The 17347-nt window shown below is 36.2% G+C and overlaps 1 protein-coding gene across 1 annotated transcript in view; it reads right to left on the bottom strand.

Moving 5' to 3' along the window:
- Nucleotides 1-16612, bottom strand: part of LOC106068433 (rhodopsin, GQ-coupled-like) — a 70477-nt gene extending 53865 nt beyond the window's left edge. Inside the window, exon 1 of the mRNA XM_056020140.1 lies at nt 16091-16612. Within this exon, the coding sequence (XP_055876115.1) occupies nt 16091-16257 (167 nt within the window). The 5' untranslated portion in view covers nt 16258-16612. The remainder of the gene's footprint in view (nt 1-16090) is intronic.
- Nucleotides 16613-17347: the final 735 nt, after the last annotated feature.

Below are 17347 nucleotides of genomic sequence, written 5' to 3'. Positions count from 1 at the left end.
GTCTGTCTCTGTCTGTCTGTCTCTCTTTCTCTGTCTGTCTCTCTCTCAGCTCTCTGTCTCCCTCGCTCTCTCTCTTTCTCTCTCTGTCTTAATTTTTCTTTCCATATCCCTCTAGCTATATTTCTTTTTTTTTCTTTCTGTCTGTATCTCTCTCTCTCTCTCTCTCTCTCTCTCATTCTGTCTCTCTCTTTTCGATCTCTTCAACTTCCCACCCAACAAAATTTACTAATTTCTCTCTCTCTCTCTCTCTCTCTCTCTTCTGTTTTGATTACCTTCTTTTTTTTTTTTCAAATCTCACAGAAAAGTTTTTGTTGTTTGCACTTTTATAAAGCTAAAAAATAAAAAAAGTGACCAACTGCCAAATGAATGAAAAAGCCTTAGGTTTTGAATGTCAGTTCACATGTACCAGACAATGTTTGAAACAAATTATATTTCCCTATATATCCCTTGTAAAGGTTAAATGTACCAGTTACATAACAAAGGGTCTGATGAAGAAATGGTTATGTAATAATGATTGGTTCCACAATTATAATTATAAAGTTTAATTTGTTTTTTTTATTTTTAATTGTTACGTAAACTTAAGTTCTACATTTCGTTGGCAGATCACGTGGGTCAGTGGGTCCTAGTACAAGTGCTAGAACGACAGGCACTTACAGTGAGGATAAAGTATTCGTCACAAGATGGCAGACAGACAATCCTGGGATTGACTTTTTCTCTAATTAATTTTTTACAAATGTTAGCAAGAGTACTCAAGTCAAATTGTGAAGTCACCGCCCATTAAACCACTCGACTGCGCGTTTTCAAATCTCTTGTGGGTTTTTTTTTTCAATCTCAACTCTCCATCGTCCTAGCACTCGTATCCATTACAACTACTCACATTGTAAGTAAAGTTTCCCCTTTCAGACCTTGCGATCTATAGGGCAGATGATGTTAAAAGTCATCTGTTTCTTTGGACAGCGGTTAACGAGCAGGGTGTCAAGTGGCCAGCACAACGACCAACCGCCTATACTTTCCCCATCTAAAGTCAGGTACCCATTAGAGCTGGGTGTACTCTGGGGCGCCCTAAAAATCCCGAATTTCAAAATCCCAGTCCTCACCGAGATTCGAACTCAGAACCGCAGCTTCGAAAACCAAGCCCTTGACCACTCAGCCACCGCGCCCTTTCTACCTACATTGTACAGATCGAATATTTATTCCAAGAATGCTTTTAGGGATCATCCACAATTAGTTTTAATTATTAAATGTATTGTGACTTGAGGTACTGCAACGGAAAGTTCATCTTTCGACTTACACTTTGCAATAAAAATCAAAGAAATTGGAACAATAAAAAAAGGATACTTTTGAAAAACGAAGGAAAGAACCGCTAATTACTGCTGAAAATGTTAAGATTTAACTCCCTTTCTGCTATATAAAACAAAGTTAATTAATTAGTTGTATTTGATTATCTAATTGATTAATTTCTGGATTGATAAGTGTTTTGTCATTGACTATGAAAAATTAAGCAACATTTCTACTTGATACGAGAATGGGAAGTGGGAGAAAAAACATCCAAATTTACAAAGGGGATTAAATTCAATATACATCCACATCTCTCATTAAGCAGCAGTTATTCATTTCTGTATCAAACAAGATAATTAACCACCAATAATTAATAGATTTTTTTAAAATTTTTTATTTAATACATGTCTTGTCATGTGCAATGAATAATTGTGCAAAAGTTTCAATTTAATCCGAAAATGGGAAATGGGTGAAAAAATCTGTTCCAACTTTTTACCAGACAGACAGAGTGAGTTGACATAAGCTTTGTGAACATTTTAATGTCCTTAAAAACATCCCCCAAAACAAACTAGTGGGCGGCCGCCAAGATGTTTTTGGTAAGCTATTGCCTCAGACCATGATCCCAGCGATGCATTGTTGGATGAAAGTCTGTATCAAACATAAATTCGCTCATTATCATACTAGACGTCTATATTGTTTAAGTATTGTTTAAGTATTGTTTAAGTATTGTTTAAGTATTGTTTAAGTATTGTTTTTTAACAAGAAAAACATTTAAAAATACCTTTTTTAAAAGACAATACAATAACTCCATTTTACAACTAACAAAAATAAATTTTAAAACATATTTGGTTCAATCTGAGTATCGAACCCATGATTTTGACAGATGTTGAAAGTATGAGCCACTGAGACTTCGGATTTAAGTGATTATTTATTGATACTATCATTATATGGACATCTAGATCTAATACAAGACCTAGTCTTCTGATGTAGATCAATTTAGATCTAGAAGTAACCTATATTACATTTACCTAAAACAAAATATGAGTCAAGCTTAGATATCCTTTCAATAAAATTGCAGCAACTTTAAATGTACCCTGTAATCGTATAATTTCGGTACACTAAGGCTGACTACGCCATGTTTGCTTTTTTCTAAGTCTAGTCAATTCAAATTTAGACTTATTTAGTTTTTACTTTGAAAAATTATAACGGTCAAACTAGAGTTTTCCCCGTGTGGCCAACGAGCTAATAATTCTTTTCTCAGGGATATACATCAACTGTTAAATTTATAGGAAAATCGTTAGAGCTGTTTTTGAGATCAGCTGTCCAGGTTCCTGCTGGGTCCAGGTTCCTGGATCCAGTTTCAACGAAAGAGTGACTTGAATAGAGAGGTATTGTAAAAAATGGTAAATTTCTATTTAAAAAAAATGCTAGCATATTAAATTTTTTTCAACTCATGAATTACCACATAAATACGAGATGTCGATTGTAGAGCCTGCAGCAAGAAAACGCTTATAATATTTCTACAGACAGTCTCGATGACGTAAGAAAAGAACAACCCTTTCAATCCAGACAGAAACAACTTTTAAAAATTCAGAGGTTCCGTTAAAAACAAATATTACGTCCAGTCCAAACCTCCGACTGTACGCCTGAGGATACGCTAAAGAAAACGGTCGGAGGCTCCGTACCAGAAGCTTTGAACTAATGAATTGTGTTCCTTGAATCTAAAGATCAGAATTAGTTGTTCACCGCGAATTTCCCCTGAGATATGGAGTCTAGAAAAAACTTTCTCTCTATATGACATACAAAAGTAGGCTTTTATCAGCACAATAATTGATCATGAATTAATGCAACATATCTACTCTATTTAATTTTGAAACCATTTTGAAAATGCCAAAAAAAAAAATTAAAAATCATTTGATTCTCATAATTGTTACAATAGTCTAAAATATATTTTAAAGATACTTTTTTTAAAAAGCTTACACTAAACGTACTTGTATCGATTAGTTTGGATCAGCCATGTAATTACATTTCTAATAGATCTAGACTAACAATAAAAAAGCATTTATAAAAATAAGAAAAAATTGGAAATTCGAAGTCATGGCTCAAGCCTTCTCAGACTTCTCAAGCCAACACGGTAACTACTCTACTAGTGGAGATCTTATGAATATGGAAGATTATATCTATTGTTTCTATAGTCTCGTCCTATTTTTCAGGTTTGTGTTCACTAAGACCTACAAAGGAGACTAATTAAGTCAATTACAGTTTCTTTCCTTTGTTCGAGATACTAAACAAAATAATTTATTACTAATAGTTAACTAATAGTTAACTAATTTTTTAAATTGATTCCTGTGTTGGCAGGAAAAAGAAATAATTGTGCAAAAGTTCAGCTTGATCCAAGATTGGATATCGGAGAAATAGCGTGTACAAACTTTTGATCAGACAGACAGAGAGAATGAGTTGATATAAGCTTTGTAAATATATACATCACAATAAGTGTTCATTAATGCAGTACCAGGAATTATTACGACGGTCTCGATGACCTCTCATTGTTAACTGTAACAAGTGTGTATCTCATCAGGCAGACCTAGACACTGCTGTACATAAAATAGTATGTCCACTGTTTGTTAAGATCTGTTGATCTGCAAAAGTAGATGTAAATTTTTAGATTGATCAACAATGCGGACTAATCCGATTCTATTACGCTGTGTGGCTAGACAGGCTATTATGTCTAGAACTAGCTGGACTCTGATGCTGCGTAATGCCTATCAGCAGTATGATTCTCTGGCCACCTCCGGAACACTCATTGATCAATGAGGCATTAGGTTTTGACCGAGAACTTCCAGAACAAAAGTTGTTGGTTTTTTTTTTAGTTGTTGAATGTAGTTGCAATAAAATTCAATGTTGTAGCTCTTGCGATCATCTCATGGCGATGTTGAGAAAAACCTTTAAATATGTAATGACGTAAATATTTTTTTGTGAAAGTTTAATATCTTCTAAACCAGGGGTGGGCAAATTACGGCCCGCGGGCCACATGCGGCCCGCCGGAGTGTTTTATGCGGCCCGCCGACACCTACAGAAATCAGGTGTGCCCACAGTATATACATATTAAAATGCAAATATATTAAAAATAATATCTATATAAATTATTGAAACTGTTTCATTATAAAAAGTGTTAAGTAAACTAAGATTAAGCTAATTGGCTATACATCAATACACTCAGTCAAAGACACAATCTCATGCTAGTATTTATTAAATGTTATGAATAAATGTGTTAAATATTGAATATGCTTGAAACAAGATGGCAAGTGTAACAACTGATGGAGTTCGTGCTTTGAATATAAAAATAGTTGTTGTTTTATTATTATTTTGTATATATCCCAACCATAAACTTTAAACAGCAAAATTTGCACAAAGCTGCATTTAATTGCAAATTTCTATTTGGGAAAATTTACATAATCATAGTAATGGTTTCCAGATCTGGCAGTTCTCCAAATAGGTTTTGTTATATGGAAGGGTTTCGGGGTCTGAGTGTTGTTCGGGTCCCATGTTTTAGTATGCACAATTGAAGGACATGGTCATCATAATCTGGTGATGTTTAACAATGACAGGCTTAGCTCGTCCCGACATTAAACTTTCGGAACATATATTGTCTCATTCAGTGAATAAACATTTTTCATAAACCTAAACAGGTATAATCACTGCTCGAAGTTGACTGACTCTTATTTGACAGCAGTCACAAGGGCGACAACTAGTTAGCTAGTTCCACAGTTCCGGAACATTATGCACGAGTGTAAAAAGTAAAATACTGCACAATATGTATAACTGCATATTTGCGGGGATATTGTTTTTATAAAAAGACAACTTCAATTTTTTTAAAATCGTATATGCGGCCCGCCATTCCCAATTTTTTTAAAATGCAGCCCTCAATGCAAAAAGGTTGCCCACCCCTGCTCTAAACTAAATGAGTGTGCTTGTGTTCTCCAACCCAATTAGTAATGACGTGGCACACAGAAAAAAAAAGAGCTCCTTCGTTATGAAGTTGATGTAGATCTATAATTTCTCCATCTGTTTATTTTTTTCCTCCTTCCTTATTGCAAGGTGTGTTTCCGGTCAGCTTACTAGAACAGTTACAGTCCAGCTCAAGGAGCAGTCTTGGGCCCGCTACTCTTCCTGGTTTACATAAATTAACTAGCCAATTGCATTAGTTTAACAACAAAGATACGATCATTAGCTGATATACCGGGTATATAGCAAACAAAAACACCACAATATACAGAAATTTTACAAAGAAAATTAGAAAAGTTACAGAAATGGGAATCATATTAGAGCATGTCTTTCTGATATAATAAATATACACATAGTAATATTTAATGGTATGTATTTCAAAAAACTTAAAACAAATTAAAACTACAGCACTTGCGGATCCAGAACTTTGGAGTGGGGGGGGGCGATTTTTTTCCAAACCCTAACCCTAACGCCCAGTAAACCCTAACCCTATGCATAAACGTGCGTACAGCATATATATATATATATATATATATATATATATATATATATATATATATATATATATATATATATATATATATATATATATATATATATATATATATATATATATATATTCGATATATGAGAATAAAATAAGACTGTTTCTCAATCTTCGGCGAAAAAAACAGAAAAAAAAAAACAGTCTTTCTCTTGCAAGCTTGGGGGTCTGGGAGAGCGCTTTAAGCTTCTTCAGTGGGGTTCGGGGCGAAGCCCCGACGCCCAAAAGCGTTTTCTTGCATTTTTCACTGCAGAAACGCATCCTCCTGACATCTACAGCTCATTATTTATCAGTGGGATTCGGGGCGAAGCCCAGACGCCAAAAGCGTTTTCTTGCATTCTTCACTGCAGAAACGCATTCTCCTGACATCTACAGCTCATTAGGCCTACTTATCTGTGGGATTCGGGGCGAAGCCCCGACGCCAAAAGCGTTTTCTTGCATTTTTCACGGCTGAAACGCATTCTTTTGACATCTACAGCTCATTATGTATTAGTGGGGTTCGGTTCGCCCCGACTCCAAAAGCGTTTTCTTGCATTCTTCACTGCAGAAACGCATTCTCCTGACATCTACAGCTTATTATTCATCAGTGAGGTTCGGGGCGAAGCCACGACGCTGAAAGCGTTTTCTGGCATTCTTCACTGCAGTAACGCATTCTCCTGACCTACAGCTAATTATTCATTCTATTATAAAGTGCCTTTTGAATAATGAGAAAAATATTCTAATATGAATTTATAGTCACTTAATACATTGCAAATAAAACCGATTTGTTCTTTGAAAAGATTAGATACCCCACATATTTAGATTAAGGTTTTCAGGATCGCCGCCGAAAAAAAAAATAATTCGATTAATAATATTCAATAAAATTCTAGCATAAATTGTGAGTTATAGTCCTAAATTTATTTAACTAGAAAAATATGAGAGAGTACCTTTACCTATCCCTTAGTCTGTTGGACCGTTGGGGCACCAGGCAAGATTTGTCGACCGTCTTTCTCCATTCCTCCCTTTTTTTTGCCTTGTTTAGAACCTCTCTCAATGGCAGGCCTGTCCATTCTTTAATGTTGTCCTCCCATCGCTTTTTCTGTCTGCCTCTTCTTCTTTTCCCTGGCACTGTTACCTGAAGAAAGGTCTTTGCGAGCCCCGTAGATCTTGTAATGTGGCCAAAGGTTTTAAGCTTTCGTTTTTTCACAATAGTAAGCAGGTCGTCATGAGCTCCGATCGCTACAGTAACCCTGTCTCTGATTTCTTGGTTTGTGATGCGGTCTTTGAATGTGATGCCTAGGATCCTTCTGTAGCATCTCAATTCCATTGCTAGGATCCTCCTCTCAAGCTCTGCATTCAACGTCCACGACTCACAAGCATATAAAAATGTGGCCATGACCAGAGAGCGCATCAGTCTAATTTTGGTGCCGAGGGCTAAGCCCTTATCTTTCCATATTATTTTAAGTTTTGAAAGGGCTGCTGTGGACTGTGCTATTCGGGCCAATAATTCGGGTTTTGTTCCCTCATCTGAGACAATAGCTCCGAGGTATTTGAAGCTGTTAACACTATATATGAGAGAGTAAAGGTTGGAAAAAGTCGACTAGGAAAAGATTATCTGGCTTTTGAACTCATCTCAACCGTGACTGTTATATTGAAAAATTTCGTTTGAATTATAGCTTTTCCAAAGCAAAGTCTTTCTTAAAATAGTTATGATAAATTCATGTGAAATAACACAAACTCTGTCTGGAAAGGGGAAGGGCGGTAAAATGAAAACGATTTATCCTCGCTCCTTTTTATAATTTCTGCTAATGATTGCATTTTGCATTAAAGAATAGGGGTTGGGCGACTCGATATAAGAATTTACTTTATAGCATATATAAATTATTAGTGACAGATTTTTTAAATTTTGTAATTTCTTACTATAATACAAAAATAAAAAGTATTGATTTGTCCGATGGGGGGAAGGGGATTGCATGTATCGCACTTCCACCTGTTTATATTATATAGATATTCGACTAATTTTGTTCACATACTATGATTTCTCCATAAAAGTAGGACCGCCCCCCCCCCACTCAAAGGGTTTAGATGGGAAGGGCAGTGGAGGTATTCGCTCCTTCCCTTCCAATCGGCCAACAGGTGAACGACATAATATAAAGACCGGTTAAAATACCAATAACAAGTTTTAATCATATATATATAATATATATCTAATTGATTCTATTAGAAAGCTGTGATTTCTACAAATAAATAAGACCGCCCCCCCCCACTCGAAAGTTTATGGTGGAGGGGGGGCGGATTGATGCCATCGCCCCCTCCAAACCCTACCAAATCGGCCAAAATACTAGAAGGGGGGCGAAATAATCTAAAAATAGGTTGAAATATAAATAATTAGTATATATTATTAACATAAGTAATAAATTCGCATACAAATTGTGTGAATTCTATACTATAATTCGTCCGCTCCCCCCTTCGGGGGGGGGGGGGGTCGGCCGAGTAGGGGGGGCGATCGCCCCTACCGCCCCCCCCCCCCTGGATCCGCCAGTGAACTACAGTCACGTAATGTAAAACAGCTATTGCATCAAGTTTATTTATAGATTGAATTTTGCAGCGCAATGTCATGGTTACGGTAATAAACCAAAAATAAACCAAATTTAAATTTAAAGACGACATAAAGATATACATATATATTTTTTAAATTTTGTTTTTGCAAGTTTGTCATAGCTCGATGTATTTATATATATAGTACCTGGATGACCGATCCTAGCTCGGTTAAATAATTTCCTAAGTCATTTTGGGAATATTTTTGTAATTACGAAAATGAACGATCATATAAAGACTACAAATCTGAAGAGTTGCTTTAGTGTTCTGTTAGTTCTAAATGTAATTATACATGGCGATTAAATATAAAGTCTCTTAAGTCCTTCTATAGTCTAGACAAACCACAGCTCACATCCGTCTTATAGTTTTACAATCCATTTTTTGTGTAAAACTATTGTAGGTCTACTATTATTGGCTTAGAAGAAAGTCTTTGCAGTGTAACTTCTTAGATGGTTGCGTTCAGACATTTCATTATGGAATTAGTATATTCATTATGTCTTTAGTACGAAACATCAAGTGACGCAAATCTCTACGTTATAGGGTAAAACAGGCACTTTGTGACAAAGTAAAATGGAGCATTTTTTCTTAATAGACTTAAATCATTGCATTAGTTTTCTAAAGAAACGTTTCCGTAGGGCACCTCTGTTACGCCAAACAATATGCTCGTTACCCATACGGGATACGTGCCCTGCCCAGCCTGACTGTTGGACTATAAGAAGTTCCTACCATCCATTCATCCCAGTGGTGCTACAGCCCGTGGAGGGATATGGCCTGCTTATACACATCCCTCCATTCAGATCTCAACTTGGCCTTCCATCTCCAAGCCCTAACCCCAAGCTTTTTACCGAGGTGTATAGTTAAATAAAAAGAGGCTGCAGCGTACGCAAACTCGTTGGCCGCTGGCTAGATATCATGTTCAGTGTGAGCAAGTAAGGCGTAGAGAAGCTGTGTTATGACCATTTCCTTTGTTTTGGTACGGGACAGTAGACACAAAGCACGAACTTATGGTAATAATTCAACAGCAAAAAAAATAATAATAAGGCTTGTCTTCGATTCCTAAGATTAATGAGGATTGCAGTATTTCCCGTGGCTACGCAGCCCCTGCTGTGACCTACAAATTTTGCCACATCCAGGGCAAGCATAACCATTGTCAAACAGTGGTCGATTAAGATTTTCTTTTCGCGTCTGCCTCTGTTCTCGGCAGCAGATTTTCTTTGGTCTCAAATGTGTATCCGGGGCTTTGAATAGAGGTAATTCTTTAAGTCCGTCAGTTACGCTGGACAGAGCGGTATCCTGTATGGAAGACGAATCTCAGACGAACGCATGCCAAAGGCAGTCTTTTTTTTGGTGAGCTAAAAAAGTATACGACGTAATACCGAAACGCTTAAAAGACCAGTTTAGGCGCCAACTTGCTTTAGCTGAAATAGAACAGCTGAAGGTCACCAGCAAAATAAACAACAAAGTACAAGGTATCTACACCGCTCTAGGCAATTCAAGTGTTATCAATTTATAAAGCCTTCAAAACACAATAACTAATCGTACATTGGCACATTTAATTTCATTACTTCTCTTTCATAGTTCTATAATAAATCAATCTACAGTAAGATGGTGTGCAAATGTTTAATTAGGTCTATTGATCCTTGAGAACTCGTTCTTGTTTGCAAAGAAATATTTTAGTGTACTGCGGTAAGCCTAGTGACGTAGGCAGCGTTTTTCCCGTTCACGTCACGGAAAATTTTCATTCATAAAACATTCTAGCCAAAATTAATTTTTCGATAATGAGGCATTTTCAAACCGATATAACGGTCGACCTCGAGTTTTCCCGATGTGGCCAATGAGTTGAGAATTTTTTTCTCACTATTATGCACATACCGTGAACTTTTAAAGAAAATCGTTAGAGCCGTTTTCGAAATAAAATTTATATATATATAAATATATATACATACATACATACATGCATACAAGAATTGCTCGCTTAAGAGTATAGGATATATTAGATTGGTTTAAAAATGCAACACTTTGCTGTTGTGCTATATTTCTTGAGTTACTGCTCATTATATATTTATATTTATATGTTACATTTCGGGTCTTAGAATTATTATAATCAAATTAAAAGTAAAGAAGTATTGGACTATTTAAATGGAATCGAAAGTGGTATCACAAAACACGGTCACGATTTTAACAGTTTAACATCACAGCTACAAGACACCAGTCCCAAGAACAGACACCCCAAGAACTCTTTTGTTCTCTTGGCAGTTAAATCATTAAATACAATCCAAAACTTCTGATGTCAACTTTCGCAAGTAATATTTGAGAGAAACTCAGGAATGGACGTACATTTCATTTGCTATCTTTATAATGATTTGTTATGTATAATGCACAGTTAAAAGACATTTCCTCAAGATTAGTTCTATTATTGTAATTATAATAATTATTATTTAACTGAAAATAATGATGTACAAGAAAGTTTCTCGTTCCAAACACTTACTAGTTCACTACACATTGATTGAGGTCAGTGCGAAATTCAGAACACGATAAGTCAAAACAGTCTAACATCTAGTATGGTATCTTGCCTAAACAAACAAAGACGTAGTCTCGCATCTTCTCTAGACAAAGATGTAGTCTCGCATCTTCTCTAGACAAAGACGTAGTCTCGCATCTTCTCTAGACAAAGACGTAGTCTTGCATCCTCTCTAGACAAAGACGTAGTCTTGAATCCGCTCTAGAGAAAGACGCAGTCTCGCATCCTCTCTAGACAAAGACGTAGTCTCGCATCCTCTCTAGACAAAGACGAAGTCTTGCATCCTCTCTAGACAAAGACGTAGTCTTGCATCCTCTCTAGACAAAGACGTAGTCTCGCATCCTCTCTAGACAAAGACGTAGTCTCGCATCCTCTCTAGACAAAGATGTAGTATTGCATCCTCTCTAGACAAAGATGTAGTCTCGCAACTTCTCCAGACAAACAAAGATCTAATCTCGTATTTTTTCTGGAAAAACACAGATCTAGTCTCCTACTTTAGCACAAACAACAATTTCATTTTTGAAAGAAAATAAATCAATTCGTATGTGCCGTAAAAAATGATAGATTCCCCGTTTGAACTATTTTTGTTCAACATTGCAAGAAAAAAGTCTAATGAAAAGCTTTCCTTAAAAAATAACAAAATTTATTGTAAAAAAAAACAACAACACTCAAACTGACATTCATAAAATATCTGAATATTTGTAACAAAGGAACTAATTATATTTAAACATCTCCAGTAGTACTTTGCATTATTTATAAGAACAAAAATTAATTAAAAAAAACATATACCCGCTTTCCAAATGCAATTATCGTTATCATACTTTGTATAAAATACTCAAATCAAAAAATGAAATTATGAAATATTCCACAGTAATTTCTTCTCATGTCATTTTCAGATGGTTACTTGTAGAAAAGATAAAGAAGAGCGTCTTATGGAGCCAGGGAAAGTCCAAAATGGAGTACAAGAGAATAATTCAGCTTATACCGACACATCTGTCAAATACAATTTCTTTCCCTTGTTTGATAACAACAACATAATTAATTAACAACCAATTATTAATTAAATAACTAGTTATTTAAATAACGAGATTGGGTGTGGGAAAAATAAAATACCAGACAAACAGACAGATAAACAGACAGACAGCGAGAGTTGACCTAAACTTTTTAAAAAGAGTAACGAAGAAAAGCAAAACTTTCTATCGCTTTTACATTCAAGAAAAATGTCAGGTGCCCATTGAATTTGGGAGGTCTCAGGGGCGTCCGAAATTCACCAAATTCATAATCCAAAACCTTAGACCCCTTGACGCCTCATTTCTGAAGCCAAACGTTTTATCATTCATCCACTAAGCCCGTCAAGTTTTAATGTGTCGTGGGACAGAAGGTCAAGGCTAATCGCGAGAATGTGACTTCGTATGATCATACGGACATGAATGCAATGTCAAGGTGAGGAAACAAAAAGGCGGGAAAAGAAAGGTTTAAATTAATATAGCGTGGATGTCAAAGAAGATTCTAGAGGTTTTGGAGTGGAGACTATTTAAGTCAGGGGTTCTTAACCTGTGGGTCGCGACCCCCCTTGGGGGTCGATTGGCAATTTACCAAAGGTTGCCTAAGACCATCAGAAAAATATATAACCGTGAAAATGGACCTCGCACAAAAGAACGTTAAGAAAAGAAAATATATTGACGAGTTCTTAGAATAGTGTTTCACTTGAATCGTTAAAGCAGGCATTGAACAAACTGAACGCCTCATTTGTAACGAAGTTCTCTGTTCAGAGTCAATAAGTCCGTACAAACTGAAACGTCATTGTGTTTACAAACATCCCAGCTTGACCTACAAGGACACACAGTTGTGTAGTTGTAAACATGACAAGAACGCCAGGGTATAGAAATGATGGCGATTTTAAAGACGAGTTCTTTCTTTGTAAACCTGTTGAAACGATTACTACACCACTTGATGTATTTGACAAATTTGCTCATTTCTGGAAAAAATAAAATCTCGTCCAAAATATTTGTAGTTTCAGCAAAGATGCTGGTCAAAGTTTTCTTGGTTGTTGGTTAGGAGTTCAACTTTTGCTACAGAATGAGTCACCCAAAAGTCATCGGAACTTACTATTTAATTCATCGACGAATATTAGTCATTTCCATACGAAAACGACGTCAGCCCTTTGAATTTTGTGAATTCGAGTGTTTGACACATTCGATTGTTTTCAAAGCGTTTTAATGAATTGGATGAATCAAAAATGTTCTGCTATTTTTCACTAACGTCAGTTGAGGTCAAGTTCGAAAAATTTTTTTTAATAGCTTTTAATAAGAAAACAAAATTGTAGTTTGAGGCGCTCTTTAACGATGAATGTGAAGTACGGCAACGAGTTCAATTCTCAACACCAAATCTTTGAGAAACGAGATTTTTTTTTAACTTGTAGAAGTAGATTTGATGCAGAAGATGACATTTGTTCTGATCTTGCAAGCCCTAGAATTCCTGATCTGGTTAAACAGAAACAAAGCTCAACCATCGAAATGACGTTGTGTTTTTTTTTCACAAATTGTCGCAACACTTTTGTAGCAATGTATGACTCAATTGCTGAAGTTTATTACCATGTCCAGTCTTGTTTTCCAAATTGTCACATAATTATAAACCATGACTATAGTGAATACGCAATTAAAAAGTTACCAAGTCATAAAGATACAATCTCATTTATTTGCAATTTAGCTATTAGAAGAAACATTTAGCGTTTATTGATTTAAACATATAGCGTTGACAATTCATATCAGTATTACATTTTGATTTCGATGTTATAGTTGACCCCCCCAAAAAAAAAAACATTTTACGGTTAGGGGTCGCCACATAGTGACCAACTACAAAAAAGGGGCGCTGTACTAATAAGGTTGAGAACCGCTGATTTAGGTAGAAATTGTTGTTTTTTTATCTGGAGTTACACCTTATAGAGTTACCGGTATATCTAGATGCCGATAGTTAAGGTATAAAGTTGGTTAGTTTACTTGCTTCTCATCATTATTATTATCGTCTCCTGTCTTTGAATTATAATTACTGTATCTATAATTGCAACTTTACATCTCTGGAGACGTAAAATACCACATATTTATATTTATTGTTTCAAGGAATTAAGCTCAAGAACATTAAATCTACACTTTGTCCTTTTATTTCATCTTAGTCAGTGTCGGACTCCTATCAACGGCACCTCCGAATCCGCATGTCAAACGATTTGAAGAAGATACAACACATTTATTCTATCTCTTCATATAATAGCTTTACATTCAGAAACGACCAACTTTGCAATGTCACAGTGGGCTTCTATTAGTCGTTGGTCCGAGAGTATTGAACCCCTTCGCGCCTTGAGTTCTGCGCCACTGGGTGGACGCACCTGGACTTATTCATGATTTGAGATCTCTCTTTCGCCCTTTTGAAAACTTACGACGAGAGGTCGTTATGCTGGCTACACAGAATTAGTGTTCAAATTTGACATGGCAACAAATGAATTTTTTAAAGCCACAGTAGTGCAACAAAATTAAATAGAATAGTTTGGTTTATCAATGGTTAAATGCAAACCGCTAGGGTTAATTTTGTTCAAAAAGTTTTTATACAATATGGGTGTAGCCAGGGAGGTTGGGGTTCAAACCCCATCCAAAATGACCCCACCCCCAGAAGGAGGGAAGATTGTAATCTTAAATCATCACTTGCCCCAGTGCAGCCAAGGGGGTTTGAGTTTAAAATCTCCATCCAGCGGGGTTTTGAGGTTAAAATACCCCTCTTCTATATAACAAAAAATAACGCAAACTATAGTCACCAAATTCCATGAGAGTAGCCAAGAGGGATTACAAATTTCTACCAGACGCTGGGCTCCATTAATAAAGTGTCTAAACATTTTAAATAGCAGGATAATGCACTATAGATACCTCAGAATGTGCATTTTTTGGTTTTAAATACCGAAATAGTGCTTGACCCAGCTGGGGCGCTCACAGCCTCACAAGACCCCCTGGCTGGCAAGAGCGGGGTGTCTACAATCTTTGCACTAACTCCAGGAAGAACCTGTCTAGGGTACAATAAACGTCCTCCAAGAGAATGAAGGGTTGAAATGTAATATTTTAATTACATACACACACACGCATGTATATATATATGGCGTTGGGGTGGGTAATTTGTCTTATTAATGTTTTTATTCAATATGTTAGGGTTAATTTGGTTTAACAATGTTTTTTTTTTACAAATTGAGCTCGAGTTGGTTTAGTTTATGATTATGTTATTGAAGTTAAGTGTAAAGAAACATGTGATCACATTCCAGGGAGAGGTGCACACCATCTCCTAATAACTTTGACCCAGCCCAAAAGACCATACAAAAGTTGAAAGAAAAGTGCTTTGCGTGTTGGAACAAATCTGAAGTGGCATCAGACAATGGAAACATCTACACACACTTTATGATGAAGACAATAGAAAGAGATCCACACACACTTTATGATGAAGACCATTCAAGCCTAAATAAGCTATTATTGCCCAGAGCAGGGAAGCAATACGTAGGAATCCCTCGTATGGCTCTGCTGGATGTGATTAAATGATGGGGGACCTTCCGATAGACAGTTTGGTGAAGAATCAAACTCTCATTCTTGGCCACTGGTAGAAATCCCTTCGTTTAGTCAAGAGTCTCAAGGGCCTTTGACCTGGCTCTTTTTCTGACTCACATTGGGGGATCATTGTTTCTTCGTTTCCTATGTTACATGGTAAACTTTCTCACTGCGGGGGAGAAAAGAAAACAACATCTTACGTTCTTTATACCTCCGCTCGACTTAGTGTCTCTTTTCGACAGGCCGAATGAAGGTACTCGTTCCTTACCTGTGTTCAAGTAATGGTCGAATCTGCAGGTTAGTTTAGAGGTTGTTTTTTTTTTTAAAAAGGTAAATGTTGGTAGTTGTACCCTTCTATTGGCCTCGCTAAAGTTGAACGGTGATGTCAGACACGTGTGCTAGCTCATTTAAAGAGGGAATTGCTAATTTCTTTTAGAATAAGTTTCAAAGTTAGTAAGATTATTCAAATAAAATTGTACAGATCGTTTTTAACTGTAGCTTTGAAACATTAATGTCTTTTCTTTTGTATCTTTTCTGTAAAAATGTGTATAAATCAACAAGCAAATGAACAGTAAACATTTTGTTTACCTGCCGTAGGTACACAGCACCAGGATGTTACCACAGATGGCTAAAATGGCCAGCAGGGCAACGACCACCCCAACCACAAAATGAAAAGAATAAGGTACCACATGACATCGAGCTGTAGAGTCCCAAGTGATTGGCTGCAGGGAACTGTTGCCTTCACTGAGTTTCATCCCTTGAATGACGCCACAGTAGTCAATTTTTTGTTCTATGCTTCACGATAATCAGTCAAACTCCAATCACATTTCATTTTGGATTTGTTTTATTGTTTTTCCAATTAACAAACTCTCACTGGCATATAAAAGGATTAGCGATACACAAAAAAAAAAACGCTTTGAATAAATTCCAGCTTTATTTTCTGTTCACTAAAATATTGGACAGAGAAAAGTATGATCCATTATCCAATATCCATGAATAGCCACTTATCCGTTGGATGAAATTAGTTTGGTTCGAAACACAAAACACTGGCGGTAAATATTCAGTGCACGCTGAGTCTCGTGACCACAGTTGCCGTGCGAGACTGGCATTCTGTCGGTCTAAGCAGAAGTGACTTCTGAAACAAGAGACGAGCGAGGCTGGAGGTTAGTTTCGTTCAATTCCAGCGCCCCCCTTCCTTCTCTCGCCTCCGTCTCGGTTCCTTGTGATTTGTTCCTCCTACAACTTTATTATTACATTCATTTCAATTTAAGACCAGGGGAAAAAAAACTAGATCAAAGGATCGTCATAGTTCTGGTTTAACTAATAGGCGGATATATTATGTCATGGAGAACCATTAGTGGGTTGAAGTTCAATTAAAGGAAACATTCTTGCGATATTGTTTTGAAAGTAGCTGTTATTTGATGTGACGGAGAAAACGAAGCGTGGCGTTCTTATTGGTTGACACGAACCAATTAAGTCAAGTTTATCATACTGTTTGTTGGTAAATTTACAACAAAAAAAAATCAAAAAATCAATCAAACAGTGTTTCACATTATACTTATAAATGACTATGAGTGTTTCTTTTTTTTTTTTATTAGCGGCCCCCGAAAGGGGAAAAGACGCTATTAGTTTTGTGCGAAATGTCTGTCCGTCTGTCCCGTTTAGATTTCGTAAACTAGAAAAGATATTGAAAATCCGACATCACAATATTTTAGACCATTCAAAGTTCTGATGCAACGGCTACTTTTTTTTTTCCTGAAAGCGAAAAATCTAATTTTTTAAATCAGTTATGCAAGCAGTTTTTTAAAGAGAAAAAGCTAATTAGTATGCATTATAAGTTAGACC

The sequence above is a fragment of the Biomphalaria glabrata genome, chromosome 2 (genome assembly GCF_947242115.1).
Source record: "Biomphalaria glabrata chromosome 2, xgBioGlab47.1, whole genome shotgun sequence".
In the NCBI taxonomy this organism is placed as follows: domain Eukaryota; kingdom Metazoa; phylum Mollusca; class Gastropoda; family Planorbidae; genus Biomphalaria; species Biomphalaria glabrata.
This window is presented reverse-complemented; position numbering and strand designations above follow the sequence as displayed.